Source organism: Phragmites australis, chromosome 12 (assembly GCF_958298935.1).
Source record: "Phragmites australis chromosome 12, lpPhrAust1.1, whole genome shotgun sequence".
Classification (NCBI taxonomy): domain Eukaryota; kingdom Viridiplantae; phylum Streptophyta; class Magnoliopsida; order Poales; family Poaceae; genus Phragmites; species Phragmites australis.
Window position 1 is genome coordinate 23,280,819 of NC_084932.1, and position 17,321 is coordinate 23,298,139.

At 47.7% G+C, this 17,321-nt stretch overlaps 2 protein-coding genes across 2 annotated transcripts; both read left to right on the plus strand.

Annotated features, from left to right (window-relative positions):
* The first annotated feature begins 11,340 nt into the window (after positions 1 to 11,340).
* On the plus strand, positions 11,341 to 12,957 carry LOC133886412 (uncharacterized). The gene is made up of 2 exons (XM_062326125.1): positions 11,341 to 12,602; positions 12,694 to 12,957. The coding sequence occupies exon 1, from the start codon at positions 11,341 to 11,343 to the stop codon at positions 12,409 to 12,411; it is 1,071 nt and encodes a 356-aa protein (XP_062182109.1). The 3' UTR covers positions 12,412 to 12,602; positions 12,694 to 12,957.
* A 46-nt stretch (positions 12,958 to 13,003) lies between these two features.
* Positions 13,004 to 14,555, plus strand: LOC133887144 (uncharacterized). The gene is made up of 3 exons (XM_062327084.1): positions 13,004 to 13,920; positions 14,007 to 14,223; positions 14,313 to 14,555. Exons 1-3 carry the CDS (start codon positions 13,610 to 13,612, stop codon positions 14,526 to 14,528), a joined length of 744 nt encoding a protein of 247 aa, XP_062183068.1. The 5' UTR covers positions 13,004 to 13,609; the 3' UTR covers positions 14,529 to 14,555.
* Positions 14,556 to 17,321: the final 2,766 nt, after the last annotated feature.

The window sequence follows — 17,321 nt, forward strand, 5'->3', positions numbered from 1 at the left end:
GCGTACAAAATCCATGTTCGAAGGTTTCTCGTCCCTTTTCCCACCGCCGCTGCAGCCGACCCGATGAGCTCGCTATGTTTTGCCGGCGCCTCGACGCATGGCGTCTGAGGTCTACCCTAGCGGCTCCCACATGCAGCTCCAGGACCTGTTGGTCGAGCCTGGTCTCGGCAGCCTCGTGGTCGTCGTCGACGTGGGACATACTTCGGAGCGAGGACCACACGTCGGAGCGCATGGCGTGCATGCGCACGGCGATGCAGGTCCCGGCTCACGTGGCCAACACGTCACCCCTGATCTGCGCCACAAAGCTGCACCTGCCGACACCGGTGCTCTGTGACGAGGGTTGGGTGAGGTCGCGCAGCCAGCGAAGTGGATGAGGTTCGCCGTCACAGGGAAGGTGCGTCGTCTGCTACGATGTGCTAGAGAGGGGTCTCGTGGCGTGGCCCTGGTGATCCCACGTCTTCCATCACTGCCTATGTGTAAGGGGGAGTCAAGACCCTACTGGAGAGTGAGCACTAGCATCTGACAACTCATATTGCAAAGTAACTTATTTAGTAAGAGTATGTGGAGTACTTAGAGGATGTATGTATGAAAAAACTAAATTTTTCTCAACTGTAGTAACATAGGTACTTAGATAAAAAATAATATAGTTACTTAAATACAGCTGCTTATATTTCTCTATCTTACTGATATCAAGCACCCCTTTCATACTCTACCCTCCCACTTCTTATCTAATAAAAAACCGAACCACCGAGAAGAAAAAAACATAAAAAACCGAGAGCTCCTGACTCGGTCCATCAACCGCCACAATCGCCCCCACATCATGTGCACGTGGCCCCCCGTCTCACGCACCGCAACTTGGCAACTTCCCCGATCGAACTTCTTCTCTCTCGATCTCCATGCCATCACATTGCTCCTTGCCACAGCAGCACCCCGTCCAACCGTCGCTCGCTCCTCCAGTGGGTAGCGTCGTTGCCCCTCAGACGGCAGCCACAGATCGCAGAGAGGGCACAGCGGCGATAGATATCCAGGGCCGTGCGCTCGCGGAGCATCATGGCAGCGCAGAGCAGAGCGGCGTGGCGGCGCCAATAGTCTGGAGCGGAAGACCACAAGGGCGGCGCGGCGACGCCAACACTTTGGAGCGGAAGACCACAGGGGCAGCGCGACGGCGCCAGAGATGCAGATTCGTGCACCTCGCCCCGCCACCTGGGCGGGATTCTCGTGAGAGCCGCTGCCACTTCGCCGTCTCTTCGCCCCGCTCGACGGTGTCATTGGATCCATCGCCGGTAAATGCTTTTTCTTCTCTCCCGATCTCCATGCCATCACATTACTCCTTGCCACAGCAGCACCCCGTCCAACCGTCGCTCGCTCCTCCAGTGGGTAGCGTCGTCGCCCCTCAGACGGCAGCCACAAATCGCAGAGAGGGCACGGCGGCGATAGATATCCAGGGCCGTGCGCTCGCGGAGCATCATGGCAGTGCAGAGCAGAGCGGCGTGGCGACGCCAATAGTCTGGAGCGGAAGACCACAAGGGCGGCGCGGCGACGCCAACACTCTGGAGCGGAAGACCACAGGGGCAGCGCGGCGGCGCCAGAGATGCAGATTCGTGCGCCTCGCCCCGCCACCTGGGCGGGATTCTCGTGAGAGCCGCTGCCACTTCGCCGTCTCTTCGCCCCGCTCGACGGTGTCATTGGATCCATCGCCGGTAAATGTTTTTTCTTCTCTCCCGATCTCCATGCCATCACATTACTCCTTGCCACAGCAGCACCCCATCCAACCGTCGCTCGCTCCTCCAGTGGGTAGCATCGTCGCCCCTCAGACGGCAGCCACAGATCGCAGAGAGGGCACGGCGGCGACAGATATCCAGGGCCGTGCGCTCGCGGAGCATCATGGCAGCGCGGAGCAGAGCGGTGTGGCGGCGCCAATAGTCTGGAGTGGAAGACCACAGGGGCGGCGCGGCGGCGCCAACACTTTGGAGCGGAAGACCACAGGGGCAGCGCGGCGGCGCCAGAGATGCAGATTCATACACCTCGCCCCGCCACCTGGGCGGGATTCTCGCAAGAGCCACTGCCACTTCACCGTCTCTTCGCCCTGTTCGACGGCGTCATTGGATCCGTCGCCGGTAAATGCTTTTTCTGTAAATGCTTTTGCTTGGTGAAATGAGCAATAGCTCTTTGTGCCTGACAGGTTGATGGTGCCAAATCTGCCGATGCGGTTTTTGATGATGTGAAGGCCATATTCGCTCAACTGATTTGTGGATAGATTTCGGTTTGTGAGTGCAGATGTTCTGTTCGTTGTTGCAAATATTCAGTTTGACCAGATCTTCTTGCTTGCATCAACAAAGGCCGTTGGGAAGGGACTAGCAGACCATAGCATTAAAGTTTATGTGTGTTGCATTAGTGGGAGTGAGAGTGAGTGATCTTTTTGATGTGATTGCAACTAATTTGTGTTATCTTGGCCGCGGCAGGCCGGCAAGCAGCAGCAGCTGCTGCAGCTCGGCAGCTGGGTAGTACGGCCAACGGCAGGTAATTGCAAATTGCAATTATATTGGGTGAGATATTTTTGCAAACATTAAAGATGAAGATATCTCATACTATTTTTAAGAACTGAAGAGTCGTATATAAAGTCTACATCGATTATTTTCGGTTAGTGCTAGTTATATGTTGCATTCTTGATTACTAATTTTTATTTATTAATTAATTTTAATTTTGCATTCTGATTTTTTATACATATACTATTTGTAATTATAGGTTCAGTTTCACATGTTACTATTGATGAAGATATGGGAGACTCGAACGAACGAATTACTCATTAATTAGGTAATTACTTTTATATCATTGTACGCTTTTATGTAGTTCGTTGTACCGTATAAGCATGGATTTTAAGTACTATATAAATAATACATATTAGTATGTGATCTAGCTTGAATGGTTTAGACGCTTAATTATTAGCATAAGTCTTTACCGGACGCAGAGCTCCGCCACTGCCCGGTGGCGCTGATCGTCGGCCTAGCTGTGGCCCAGCGGCCGCCCAATGATGATCAAGTGCGGACTGTTCTTCAAGAGCTTGGCGTCTGGTGCTCGTAACACTACCAGTGCCGCTTTGCGTTCTTGTGTTGAAGCATTCCGTCCTGCCGACCCCATGCCTTCGACAGTGGCAGTCCATATAAAAAATGCTGCGCATCACTAAGTCCAGAATGTGCTCGCGCCCACTACTACAAAACCTATTTTTCGAGACACCTATGATTGATTTATACAGGCGATTCATAGAAAAAATCATTTGAGAAAGTGACTGTGGTCCCGTGCGGCTGAGAACCGCCTGTGAAAAGTAATTTTCATAGACGGTTTCTTACGTGAAAATAGAAAGTATGTACATAGTCAACAAAAAGTATATTCCATATAAGCTAGAAAAATATCTTATGTCTCATGATGCATTTAGATTTTCAAGACCCGTTCGTGTATGTTTGGAGCAATCAAGTTCCCAATTTTATGCTCATAGATTCTCTTGAAAGTGAAACTCCTAGTGCCCCATATGAATATGACTCACCTGATACATGTTCATTAGGTTCTTGGAAGGCTTCAGTTGATAGACAAATGAAAAGTGTTTCTGATAATGAAAAACGTTTGAACCACATCCATGGCAAAAATGGGTACGAGGTGGAATTTGGATAGATAATGGGAATGGAAAATAGCAAGTGCAAAATTTCTGCGTCTGCCTTCCCGGGAAGGCACTATCTGTCCCGGTCATTCCCTGCGCGCCAAGATTCGTAGGGGTACGTACCTTATGTCTCCTCTCCTCTCTCTGCTATGTCCTCACCGACCTCCTCGGACCTCACCGGTGCCACAACGGGCCTAGCCTTGCTTGCTTTTCTCTGTCTCTTGCCACGCCGCCACATGCCTCCCTACGCCTCCTTTTGTTTGCCAGCCTACCATAGGCGCCCCAGCTAGAAGGAGATCCTACGATGTAATATCACCATGACATGATCGATCGTTGATATATACGCTAACTTTCAGTAGGCTCTACGTGTTAGTGACGATATCACATAGTCAGAAGAACTGTTTCTGCCTTAGCCATCCCAAGCCTCACTGCAACCACCTCCCTCAGCCTCACCCAAGGTCTCTTTTCTCTTCTTTCTCTTCTCTTACACATATCTCAGAGCTGCCATGGGGAGAGAAAAAAGAAAAAGGAAAAAAAAAAGAAGCACATGCCTAGCTCCAAATAATAAAGGGGAAAAAGGGCTCTTTCCCTTCTCCCGTCACATGGGAAGCTCATGTAATAAAAAAGATGTGATAAATCTGCTTTCAAGAAAGTATTGTACTCCCTTCGTCTTTTTAATTTATAGTTATTGACTTTTTTATCGTCGAGTCGAGGTGCACCTTTGACCACCACTTTATGCAATATTTATATCATGTGTATTAATAAATTTATACTTTAATGAAAAATTCAAAGGTGAATGTAGTAGTATGATATTCATATAGCAATTCTTGAGAGATTTGAACATATTATTTCATTAAATACAAATAGGTATTTGTTGCACTTTTCACCACCTCATGGATCTAGTGCGGCCGTAGCGACAAACTCTAGAAGAGATCCCAAGTCGTCGTTTTAGGATCTTGTACGTCAAAACTTTTTTAGCTTTAGCAATCAATAGATCGATAACATTTGATTGATACTTAGATCTGTCATGAAAAATAATTTATAGTATATAATTTTTTATTTAGAATAATATGTTTAAAAAATTGCTAATCGAAACATCGTAATAAAGACCATATCGAAGTTCTAGACAACTTATATTTGTAATTAGAGGGAGTACCACACGTGATTATGAGTACTTTTTGCATGATCAAATAATTCGTTATCAAAAGGGCCACAATTATCCCGTGATCAAAGTTTCCTCAAGCATATTTAATAAAGAGCAAAATGAAACAATTCCACGTATTTTAGTGCGATCGAGATTATCATCGCTACCAAAACTTGACCTCCTATGGCTTCATGCTGCGTAACGCATTTGAGCAGGATTATGCTGCCAGTTTGTAGGTATGATCCAGTTGGATAAAAATGTGGTGAAAAGAATTTAGGCGATGTTATGTGCAACAGTTTCGTAACCCTCGTGATTAGGTCAACAAAGAAAGGAATCAACAAGTAAATTCCGTTTCAATGGCTCTTCCATTTTCACAATATTGGTTGCGAGGTAATTCAAATATACCATTTCAGAGCATAATAAAAACCAGGGCCAGTTCTAAGATTTTGGTGGCCCAGGACGAAACTAAAAAACCGACCCATTAAATTGGAACATAAAAAATAATTAATACATAAATTATAAAGATAATATTCGGTGCATTAAAAATTGTTTCTAATAAACACTTAAAATATATAAAAAATAGCGTTCATCTTAAACACTCTGTAGAAATCATCTTAAACAATTTCTTCTAATTGAAAAGATAATATTCGCTGCCAGATGCATACTTTCTAGAAGATAAAATATCAAGAATGTGCTGAAAAAATTGAAAACATTAGCGGTTGAAAACTAATGTAAAAGTATAAAAGTATCGAATCAACTTAAACAAATCTTGCCAATTAGCAGTAGTGATGTGGAATTTCTAATAATTTGTATCTCTAAGACCTTAACCTGTGTCGTTAATTGATGGCTTACAGCTTACTGAAAAATATATATCTTACCAATTAGGTCAAGTCGTCGACAGAGATAATCATAAATATTTTGGATGCTACTTTGTGTAGTATGCTTTTGATACGTCTGATTGAAAGTATTGCATATTGGTTCTTGCATAGATAATGACAGGTAGTAGAAACTGGCTCATGCATGAAAGTAAAATAGTTGAAGTTCTTGTCAAACTTATTGTATTACACGTTGTATTACAGACATATTTGTGCAGGAAGGTAAAAATGGAAGTATAACACAGGGGGCGTTGACAAGAAACGAATTTTCTAATTCTCGGCATGAAAATTTTAGGAGTTCAGGACCTAAGTCACCTAACAAGCTAACACAGCCACCGTACCGTACCTAATGCAGTCATCATGGACCTAATTCAGTCATCAGGAACCTTAATTAGTTAATTACCTTGAGTAATTCAGTCCTGCTGGCTGCTGCAGTCCTGATCAGCAAGAAGACCTCAGGACGATCACGTATTCACGTCAATCAGCATTCAGATTTCAGCGGCGCTGCAGCCGTCTCCGGCGACGCCGACGAGCGACGGCAGTTCGGCACGTCAGCCGCCAGAGGCCACGGCCAGGGCGCCAGGCGGCCAGCCGATGGGCGATGGCGAATTGGCGATGAGTCGATCTGTCCATGTGATGTCGATGAGACGAGGCCAGAGGAGAGGAGACGAGAAGATAGATCAGTTTCGCAACTCGTGCGTGCGGGACGCTGGGTTGTGGCCTGTGGATATGGCCTATGCGGCTATGCCATATGCGCTGACCTTCTGAATCTTCCTCGTCGCCACCGCCGCCATCTTCCTCACTGCAAATGGAATCGAGATGGCCGGCGCTGTCCCTTCCTTGTCGCGCGTGATGGATGGAGATGCCGGCGAGGATGGAGATCCAGGAGCAGGACGGATCCAGCATGTAATCATGGTGTCAAGGGACATCAATGACTTGCTACTAACACTAGGTAAAACTCTAAAATGGTACGCAAATACAAACGGTAATGGAATCGAAATACATTGGAACTGTAAACCAAATATCAAAATACATACATTGTTTGGTTATGCTCCATAACGTAATCGAGAATGCTTTGTCCATGAATGGCCCTCTTGTCTTCGGCGGCGGCGGGGCACGGCATGAGCAGCTTGTTCTACATGGCCTGCGCCCACGTGCCCCATCCAAGCCATGGATCTCGGTGCTTGATCCACAGCACTCGCCGGCATCGACCGCCGACCGGCCCTCACCCCACAAATCGCGCCAATCAACCAGCGCACAGCCAGATTCTGTTGGACCGGAGCACACGCGAGGAGCAGCACGGTGGTGAGGGGAATAGAGACGATGAAATGGGTGGTATGGACTCGATGGCGAGATCTCAAGTGGAGACGATGGTGTATCGCTGCATTGGCCTCCCATGCACTACCGGAGACGGTTTCTTTGCCGAGTGTCCCATACTTTGCCGTGTGCTTTTTTATCGGGCACTCGGCAAAGAGACTCTTTGTCGAGTGCCAGAGAGAAAGAACTTGGCAAATATCTGGCACTCGGCAAAGAGCCTCTTTGCCGAGTGCCGCAAAGAAAAGAACTCGGCAAAGAGGATATTTACCGAGTGCCAGAGATAAAGAACTCGACAAACATCAGGCACTCGGCAAAGAGGCTTCTTTGCCGAGTGTCATTTTGTGACACTCGGCAAAACCTACCTATTTGCCGAGTGCCAGAGAGAAAGAACTCGGCAAACACGTGGCACTCGGCAAAGAGCCTCCTTTCCCGAGTGTCATTTTTTGACACTCGGCAAACCCTAATTTTTTTTTCACTTTTGACCTCCAAACTTTTTCTGCACTCCTCATACAATACCTGGTACTCCATGTTCCAATGTGGCACATTTCTCGGACTTTTTTTATATTTCTTTAATTTATTTCAATTAATTGAATTTTCTTGGATAATTCAAATTATAACTGCTAGTCATTCGAATAATGAAAAAAAATGAATGAAAAAATGACATTCATGTTATTTAGTATAATGTGAGGCCGTATCCAGGAACAGACCACAAATTTCGAACATCTTGTTCACGAAACATGACCACGAACTTGCGGTCGAGTTGTTTTTAAATTGTATAAAAAGCAAACGAAGTCCGAAAATCATGAAACTTGTCAAGATGTCATGATATCATATGTGGAGACTGTGATAAAAATTTGAGAAGGTTTTGCACAAGTTGTCACATACGATGCTTGCAAACCGAATAATCTCCGAAGAAACCTGGGTAAACTTCTTCGGTTTGCAACAGATTACAAGCATCGTACATGACAACCTGGGTAAACTTCTCAAATTTTTATCACAGCCTCGAACATATGATATCATGACATCTTGACAAGTTTCATGATTTTCGGACTTCGTTTGCTTTTTATACAATTTAAAAACAACTCGACCGCAAGTTCGTGGTCATGTTTCGTGAACAAGATGTTCGAAATTTGTGGTCTGTTCCTGGATACGGCCTCACATTATACTAAATAACATGAATGTTATTTTTCCATTCATTTTTTTTCATTATTCGAATGACTAGCAGTTATAATTTGAATTATCCAAGAAAATTCAATTAATTGAAATAAATTAAAGAAATATAGAAAAAATCCGAGAAATGTGCCACATTAGATCATGGAGTACCAGGTATTGTATGAGGAGTGCAGAAAAAGTTTGGAGGTCAAAAGTGAAAAAAAAAATTAGGGTTTGCCGAGTGTCAAAAAATGACACTCGGGAAAGGAGGCTCTTTGCCGAGTGCCAGGACGTCTGGCACTCGGCAAAGAATTTTAATTTTTTTAAAAAAAACCCCTCTTTGCCGAGTGCCAGATCGGGGGCACTCGGCAAAGATTTTTAAATTTTTTTAAAGAAAACCCCTCTTTGCCGAGTGCCAGATCGGGGGCACTCGGCAAAGGGGGGATTTAACCCCCGGCCCACGCACCGCACACATGCAAAACCTCCCCGCCGCCGCCCGCGCCCGCGCCAGCCGCCCCCGCCCCCGCGCCCGCGCCGCCCCCGCGCCCGCGCCGACCGCGCCCGCCCGCGCCCGCGCCCGCCCGCGCCCGCCCGCGCCCGCGCCAGCCGCCCCCGGGCCAGCGCCGCCCGCGCCAGCGCCGCCGGAGCAGGAGGAGAAAGAGAGGAGGAGGAGGAGAGGAGGAAGAAGGAGGAAGAGAAGGAGGAGGAGGAAGAAGGAGGAAGGAGGAAGAAGAAGGAGGAGGAGGAGAAAGAGAGGAGGAGGAGGAGAGGAGGAAGAAGGAGGAAGAGAAGGAGGAGGAGGAAGAAGGAGGAAGGAGGAAGAAGAAGGAGGAGGAGGAGGAGGAGGCGCCCCGGTCGCCGTTGCCACGTCCCCGACGCCTTGTCCACCGGCGCCCTGACCCCTTCACCACCGCTGCCCTACGACGCCCACTAGGTATGCCACCCGTCGTCGTCGTCGTAGTATTACTAGTAGTTGCGGTATTTGTAGTGATGGTATTACTTGTGCATGTCGGCCATCGTGCCGTTCATATATATGTGCATGTCGGTCATCGTGCCGTTGGTTTTCTTGCAGGTTTTGGAAACCTCACCGTGCAGGGGAGGTGCTGCCGAAATTTTGTATTGACAGTTTTATGTTTCTTTTTTTGCAGAGAAGAGCCAGTCGGAGCGGCGCCGGAGTACCTCGGCGACCCCGATCGCCTTCCTTGCCGCTGCGGGTCTGCCTGCACTGCATCGCCTCGCCACTGCACCGACCCGCCACGGCCCCGCTAGCCTGACTCCACCGCCACCCTAGGTATAACCCCTCTTTCCGTATCATGGTCGTAGATCACGTAACCCAGTTAGGCGTCTCCCGTTCGAAAGAGATACGGTTGGAAATATGCAGATATTTCCATATCTAAAACCGTATCTGTTTCGAATTGTCCACGTTTTTTGGACAGCCCGCGGATGCGTAGGTGGGGTTAGTTTCCATGGTCTGCTCCGATCCGAGACAGAGTTTCGGCATCATCTCCCTGTTGTTCTCCGGATACACACTCTCCCTAGCAGGACGTGTATTTGGAGAACAGCGGGGAGGTGCTGCCGAAATTCTGTCTCGAATAGGAGTAGAGCATGGAAACTAACCTCATCTACGGATCCTCGCGTGGGATTAGGACCTATCCTCACCTATTAGATAGTAGGAACGTCGTGTAGATGCAATTGATGTTTATATTACTCGTCGCTATATATGTTAGAGGATGGAGGACCGTGAGTGGATGTACACGGGCCGCGCAAGTCAGGGTCAGGTGACCAATGAATGGATCGACAAGACCGATGCTTTCTTGGAACGGGCATTTGGCGTGGCTGCTAAAGGAGCGAGTAAAATTTGCTGTCCCTGCAGCAAATGTGCAAACAGGAAAAGACAAACGAAGAAGGTCATGGGGGAACATCTTTGGAAGAATGGATTTACGGCAGACTATACCCGGTGGGTCTACCATGGTGAAGCCGATCGTATGAGAGAGGAGGTGGTGAGACCACGTGTCGAGGATTATGATGCTGATGCCGGGGTAGCAAACATGTTAAATGACTATCACGAGGCACAGTTCGCTGAAGGCCGTACGGAGGAGGAGCCAGAGGCAACCGCAAAGGCGTTCTACGACATGTTTGCCGCGGCACAGAAACCCCTTCACGGCCAGACAAAGGTTTCTCAACTGGATGCCATTGGACGCATAATGGCGTTAAAGTCCCAGTATAGCCTGAGTCGAGACGCCTTCGATGGTATGTTGACAGTTATTGGCAGCCTGCTTCCGGAGGGTCACCTTCTGCCAAAGAGCATGCACGAGTCACAGAAACTCCTTCGTGCACTTAAGATGCCGTATGAGCAGATACATGCTTGCCCGAAGGGGTGCATCCTATTTAGGAAAGAATACGTGGAAGCAAAGTACTGTCCAAAGTGTAAATCATCTAGGTTTCTGGAGGTAGGTTCTGGTGATGGCCAGAAGAGGCAGCTTGACATTCCCGTGACAATCCTACGGCACCTTCCGTTCATACCGAGGATCCAACGGCTATACATGACCGAGGAATCCGTGAAACAGATGACATGGCACAAAAATGGCAAACGATACAATCCTGACAGGATGGTACATGCATCCGATGGTGAAGCATGGACCCACTTTGATGGCATTCATCATGAGAAAGCTAAAGAGGCTCGTAATGTACGTGTTGCGCTGGCAACAGATGGGTTCAATCCTTATGGAATGATGGCTGCCCCATACACATGTTGGCCCGTGTTCGTTATCCCCCTCAATCTCCCCCCCGGCATATGCTTTCAACGACAGAACGTATTCTTGTCGTTGATAATTCCTGGACACCCGGGGAATAATATGGGTGTGTTCATGGAGCCTGTGATTGATGAATTGGTCCGTGCTTGGGAGGAAGGGGTATGGACATACGATCGAGCTACAAAGAAAAACTTCAAAATGCATGTTTGGTACCACTACTCCCTGCATGACTTCCTGGTGTATGGGATATTCTGCGCCTGGTGTGTTCACGGGAAGTTCCCATGCCCAGTATGCAAGGAAGGTCTGAGGTTCATTTGGTTGCAGAAGGGTGGCAAGTATTCATCGTTCGACAAACATCGGCAATTCCTCCCTCTTGACCATGCATTCAGACGAGACATCAAGAACTTTACGAAAGGTGTCGTAGTGACAGACCCTGCACCACCGATAATGACTGGTGCCACGGTTCGTGAACAGATATATGGTCTCGAGGTCAATCCAGAAGGTGGTTTTGTGGGATATGGTGAGCAACATATGTGGACTCATAAGTCGGGCTTGACTCGGCTCCCCTATTTTGATGACCTTCTCCTTCCACACAACATTGATGTAATGCACACTGAAAAGAATGTTGCCGAGGCACTTTGGGCAACAATCATGGACATTCCTGACAAGTCAAAGGACAACGTTAAGGCTAGAGTGGATCTGGCAACGATATGCGATAGACCAAACCAACATATGAAGCCTCCTAGTCGCGGCAAGACATGGAGAAGGCCTAAGGCCGATTTTGTCTTGAGCAAGCCCCAAAGGAGGGAAGTACTAGAATGGATCCAGACGTTAATGTTCCCTGATGGGTATGCAGCTAATCTGAGGAGGGGAGTGAACTTATCTACTATGCGAGTCTTAGGGATGAAGAGTCATGACTACCACATATGGATTGAGCGGCTTCTTCCGGCGATGGTTCGAGGCTATGTCCCTGAGCATGTCTGGCTTGTGCTGGCAGAGTTGAGCTATTTCTTTCGCCAGCTTTGTGCCAAGGAGTTATCTCGGACCGTGATTGCTGACTTGGAAAGAATGGCACCTGTGTTGCTCTGTAAGTTGGAGAAGATCTTTCCACCCGGCTTCTTCAATCCGATGCAGCATTTGATTTTGCACCTCCCGTACGAGGCACGAATGGGGGGGCCCGTGCAGGGCCGTTGGTGCTATCCAATCGAGAGATGTCTAAAGGTTCTTCAAAAGAAATGTAGAAATAAATACAAAATCGAGGCTTCCATTGCAGAGGCATACATTCTGGAGGAGGTGGCGAACTTCACAACAACATACTATGGTGACAACCTCCCTAGCGTGCATAATCCACCCCCTCGTTACAATGCTGGCGAAAATGAATCGAACCTCAGCCTTTTCCGAGGCCAACTCGGAAGCGCAAGTGCATCGACCCCCAAGACCTTGAATCATGAAGAGTGGCGCCATATCATGCTATACGTGTTGACCAACCTTGACGAAGTGGCACCGTACATGCAGTAAGTTCTCAACGAACTTGTTAAATACGCCATCACTATTCTGCATCCAACCCCCTTGTTTCTCGTTGGTACAGGGAATTTCTTCATGAATTCTGGCGTCAATCAAGGGATCCTACCCCGCAGCAGGTAGATACCCTTCTTAGACAGGGTGCGGGAAATGGAATGCCCGATTTCATTTCTTGGTTCAAACGGAAGGTACCGTCCAATTTAGCTCGTACGTAGTTTGACATTCCAAGTTACTCGTACGTGCGAATAATATAACGATGTATCCTGCTTGAGCTTGCAGGGCCAGAGGGATGCGTCTATGTGTGCCGAGTTGAGACAGGTTGCCGATGGCTTTGCCTATAGGGTCAGGTCATTTTCTGGTTATGACGTGAATGGATATCGCTTTCGCACAACAAGCTACGAGCAGAGTCGGCCCAATCGAAGAACCACAAGTTCCGGAGTTTTTACGCCCGGCGTTGATGAGGTCGAGTATTATGGAAGAATTGAAGAAATATACGAACTCAAGTTTCATGGTTCCAAACCTTTTAATCCCGTCATATTTAAATGCCATTGGTTTGATCCTGAAGTAACGAGGTGGACATATTGTAATCTTGGGCTAGTCGAAATTCGACAGGATTCCGTCTTACCAGGAGACGATGTCTATATTGTGGCCCAACAGGCCACGCAAGTTTATTATCTCCCATATGCGTGTCAAACCATAAGGCATCTTAAGGGTTGGGATATTGTGCACAGGGTATCGCCACATGGTAAAGTGCCTGTCCCAAACGATGAAGATTACAACTTAGACCCAAACACATATGACGGAGAGTTCTTTCAAGAAGAGGGACTAGAAGGGAGGTTTGAGATAGACTTAACCGAAGCGATCGGAATGGAAGTAGACAATGAAACGGTTATTGAAGAGGACGTTGGAGATGAGGTGCAAAATGTGAAGGACTTACAAATGCTTGAGCGATTACATTTAGACAATGACAATGGCAACATTGCTCATTCGGATAGTGTTGATTATTTCGACATGATTGATAGTGATGATGAGACTTATGATCCAGCTAATCCCGATCATGAAGATTATTTCTAATACATGTAATACTATGTTATTTTGTAATTACGTTTTGTTTATTTTGCATCTCTTTCTAAGTACTTCTTGTTTATCTGTGCTTATTGGTTTACTCTTTTTAATTGCAGGTGATTGAACAAAGATGGTGGGCGGTGGGATGAGGAAGCTAACGTCCTTGTACCGAAGGACAAGGAGGAGCAGCTGCAGGAGGGAGTCGTCGCCTGCCGCCCCGTCGCGTGAGGAGGAGGAGGAGGAGCAGGTGCCCCAGGAGGACGCCGAGGAGGCGCAGGAGGAGGCGCAGGAGGAGGCGCAGGAGGACGCGCTGGAGGAGGCGACAGCAGGGGGTTCCGCTTCCTCTAGTTCGTCCAGCGTCTACTTGCGAGGTCCCGCGAGCCTCCCTCAGCGACCGATACCTCGTGAGAGACGCCCGCTGATTCGACCCGAGGGGGAAAAGTAAGTAACTTTAGATGTTATCACTACTTTATATGATATGTTGAATATCAAAATAGAAATTGGACGATTGTTAATCACTTGGGCAGGAACTGGACGATTATGGCGAGTGGAGGTGCTCACACACGCCAAGTCAATGGCATCCTCGGTCTTCTGTGCAAGGAGCACTTCCCTGGCCTGGTTGAGTACGCCGGAGTGACGGGGCCGGCCTACTCGTTTGACCACTACGCCGCCGCCCCCGATGCTGCAGATCGGGCCCGCAGGGTATTCAACAACAAGGCGGAGCGGGTGAAGCAAGAGCTGTGGGTAAGTCTTCCTCGCACTACATTGCTCAATACATCGTATTTATTGGACATTCTTGAAATAATGAATGGATACATCGTGTTTGTATGCAGGATTTCTTTAGATGCCAGGACGGACATGAGGCCAGGGCGGATGCGGTGGCTACCAAATGCTGCAAAAAACTCGTCGTGGACATGCATTACGAGGCGCGCATCCAGGCCGTCGTAACTTACCACGGGACCGTCGTTGGAACGAAGGTCACCAAAAGGGACGCAAGAACCATGACGCTGACCCGGGACCAGTACCTGCAGGTAAATACAGAACATTAATACTGATTCCTTTTGAGATTAAGTAGGCTTAATTTCATCTTCTGATATGTCATGTACTTGATGGCCTGTAGATGATTTCTTATTGGTGCGCTGCGCATCCCCAGTGCTGGGAACAGATGGTGGACAAGTGGTGCTCACGCGAGTGGGAGGAGACGCACAACTTGTGCCGGGAGCGGCGTTTGATGATGCCAGGTGTAGCACACCATCAAGGCAGCCGCAACCTCAGCGGATACGCACAAACATGGGTACGCGAATTCATTTATTTATTCTAACGCTCAATTCTGCATGATTTCTAATCATCTTGCTGTTTTTCTCGCAGTCGGCGTCACATGGTGGCCAGCCTTGCTCCATCTTCAAGGCATTTGCTATGGCCCACAAGGGCAAGGCGACGTCCGACGTCGACTACAACCCGGAGGACGGGCCCGAGGCGTACAGCAATGCGACCGTCCACAACCGCCTTAGTGAGTACACATCGATGGCAAGGGAGGTCCATGGGCCAGAGTACGATCCGAGCACCGAGGACCTTGATGGAGAAGTCGTCATGAGGGTGGGAGGAGGCAAGAAGCATGGGCGATACTGGATTGGCGACGGCGCAATCGACTCGGCCGCTACTCCCAGTCTCTCCCAGATTCGAGCAAGCAGCACGAGCACGAGCCCGGCCATACGACCTCGGAAGGACACTTCACACCACCGGGTGGAGGCACTCGAGGTTATTCCTGGTTTATTCGTCGTTCATTGGTTTTTTCAAATCTTTCCTTTGCATTATTGTAACATTAGGGTGAATATATTGTAGGCCCAGCTGGAACAAGAGAGGAGGATACGGGAGCAAATGTAGGCGACGATGGAGGCCGAGCAGCGGAGGATGGTGGAGATTCTTCAGTACATGCAAAGTATTGGCGCCGCTACGAGTGTGGCTCCGCCACCTTCGCTATTCGCTCCACCTCCACCTCCACCTCCTCACTATTCTACTCCTGTGAGTATAAATGTTTTAGTTTGTATGTTCATGCTTACGGTCAAACCTAGTGGAGTATGAAAGTTTTATTCATGTATGGTATATATTTATCTTGTCTCACACATGCAATCTCTTCTCCTTTGTGCAGAATCAATCGGCGGCATCGAACGATCCTCATGCTTCAGCGAATCATTCACCAAATCAGTTTCATTGACCATCTTAGTGATGATACTTGTGGTTGTTAATGGTACTTCTATTTGCAATTATGGTTGTAGATGATGGAGCATTTGGATTACTTGTGAACTTATTTGTGATATATTGTGAGACATGTGATGTTTGTGATATATATGTGGTGTTGGTGATATATATGTGCTGTTGATGATATATATGTGATGTTGGTGATGTTTGTTATATATATATCTGTTTGTTTGGATGGGATGTCAAAAACAAATAAAAAGGCTGTTTTCAGTCACTTTGCCGAGTGCAATGGCCATGACACTCGGCAAATTGACAACATGCTTTGCCGAGAGCCACGGTCCAGGCACTCGGCAAATATGGCCTGTTTGCCGAGTGTCCTCCAGGTGGCACTCGGCACAGACGCCACCTTTGCCGAGTGTTAGCTTAGCACTCGGCAAATCCTTTGCCGAGTGCCCGATAAATTGCACTCGGCAAAGAGGTCTTTGCCGACAAACTTTTTACCGAGCGCCCTTTGCCGAGTGTAGCACTCGGCAAAGCCTTTGCCGAGTGTATACGCAAAGAAGCTGTCTCCGGTAGTGATGGCAATGATCTGGCTGACCGCCGCTGTGCGGATTTGTGCCAGGGAGGAAGACATTGATGGAGACAAAGTGGAGGAAGGATGGCCATCGCCGTGTCCATGTGCAGGAGGAGGAATCCAAAGTAGAAGGAAGAGGAGTGGAACCCGGTCGAGCTGCTTGTTGTGATGACGGTATCACATTACGCTCGATTTGCTGCGGGATCAACTCTGTATGGGTTGGTTCAAGATACCTTAGTATTCGATTACAGGCCACCATAACCAAACAGGAACTAATGGAATCAAATAATACTGTAAAATGAATACGTTATATTATATGGAACCAAACACCACCTAAGTATAATTAGCAAATATATTTATAAATAAGTAATGACTCTAGTTCTGACAGGAGTACACCAACAACATTTTTTCCTGATCCGCGCCTCCGGACTGGGACCGCATGGCGCCGGCGGCGAGTATACCCCCTTCGCCGGAGAAAGAGGCCCGGCCCCTCAGCTGCTTTGCTCGTCTCTTCTGCACATTGCTCCCGTCATCCAGAGAGCGTTTTGGTTGAATTTCTCATGCTGCTTGCACACGAGATTTGCGTTGGGATGAATGCATACCTGGATGTTGAAACCATGGTGGTTCAATGCGAGCGGCGTATTTTAGATGAATTGTTTCTATATGAGTTCGAACTTGTAAAGAAAGCTTCCGTCATTTTAAAAAATAAGTTCGAACTTGTAAATAAACGATTTCGAGCTTGCAAGTTGATTTTTCCGATTTGATCGAGCCACAACTGGAACTTGAAAATCAAACTCCTTATCAATTGAATTGTGTTGTCAAAACACATAAAATCATACAAATTTAAAATTTAGCCAGATATGTTGATTGAAAAACAGAAAAAACAGATTTCTAGTCAGCACTTAGAGCTATCAACTAGCCAAACTCTAGCGAGCCTGGCATAGCAACCTCTAGCTCTAGAGAAACTCTAATCGAACTCGAAAAAGTCTGAGTTACCGACTTAGCCTAAAGGCAGGCTCGCTCGGCTTGACTAAAGCTTAACTCAGCTCGAGAGTAAACTCATTAATAA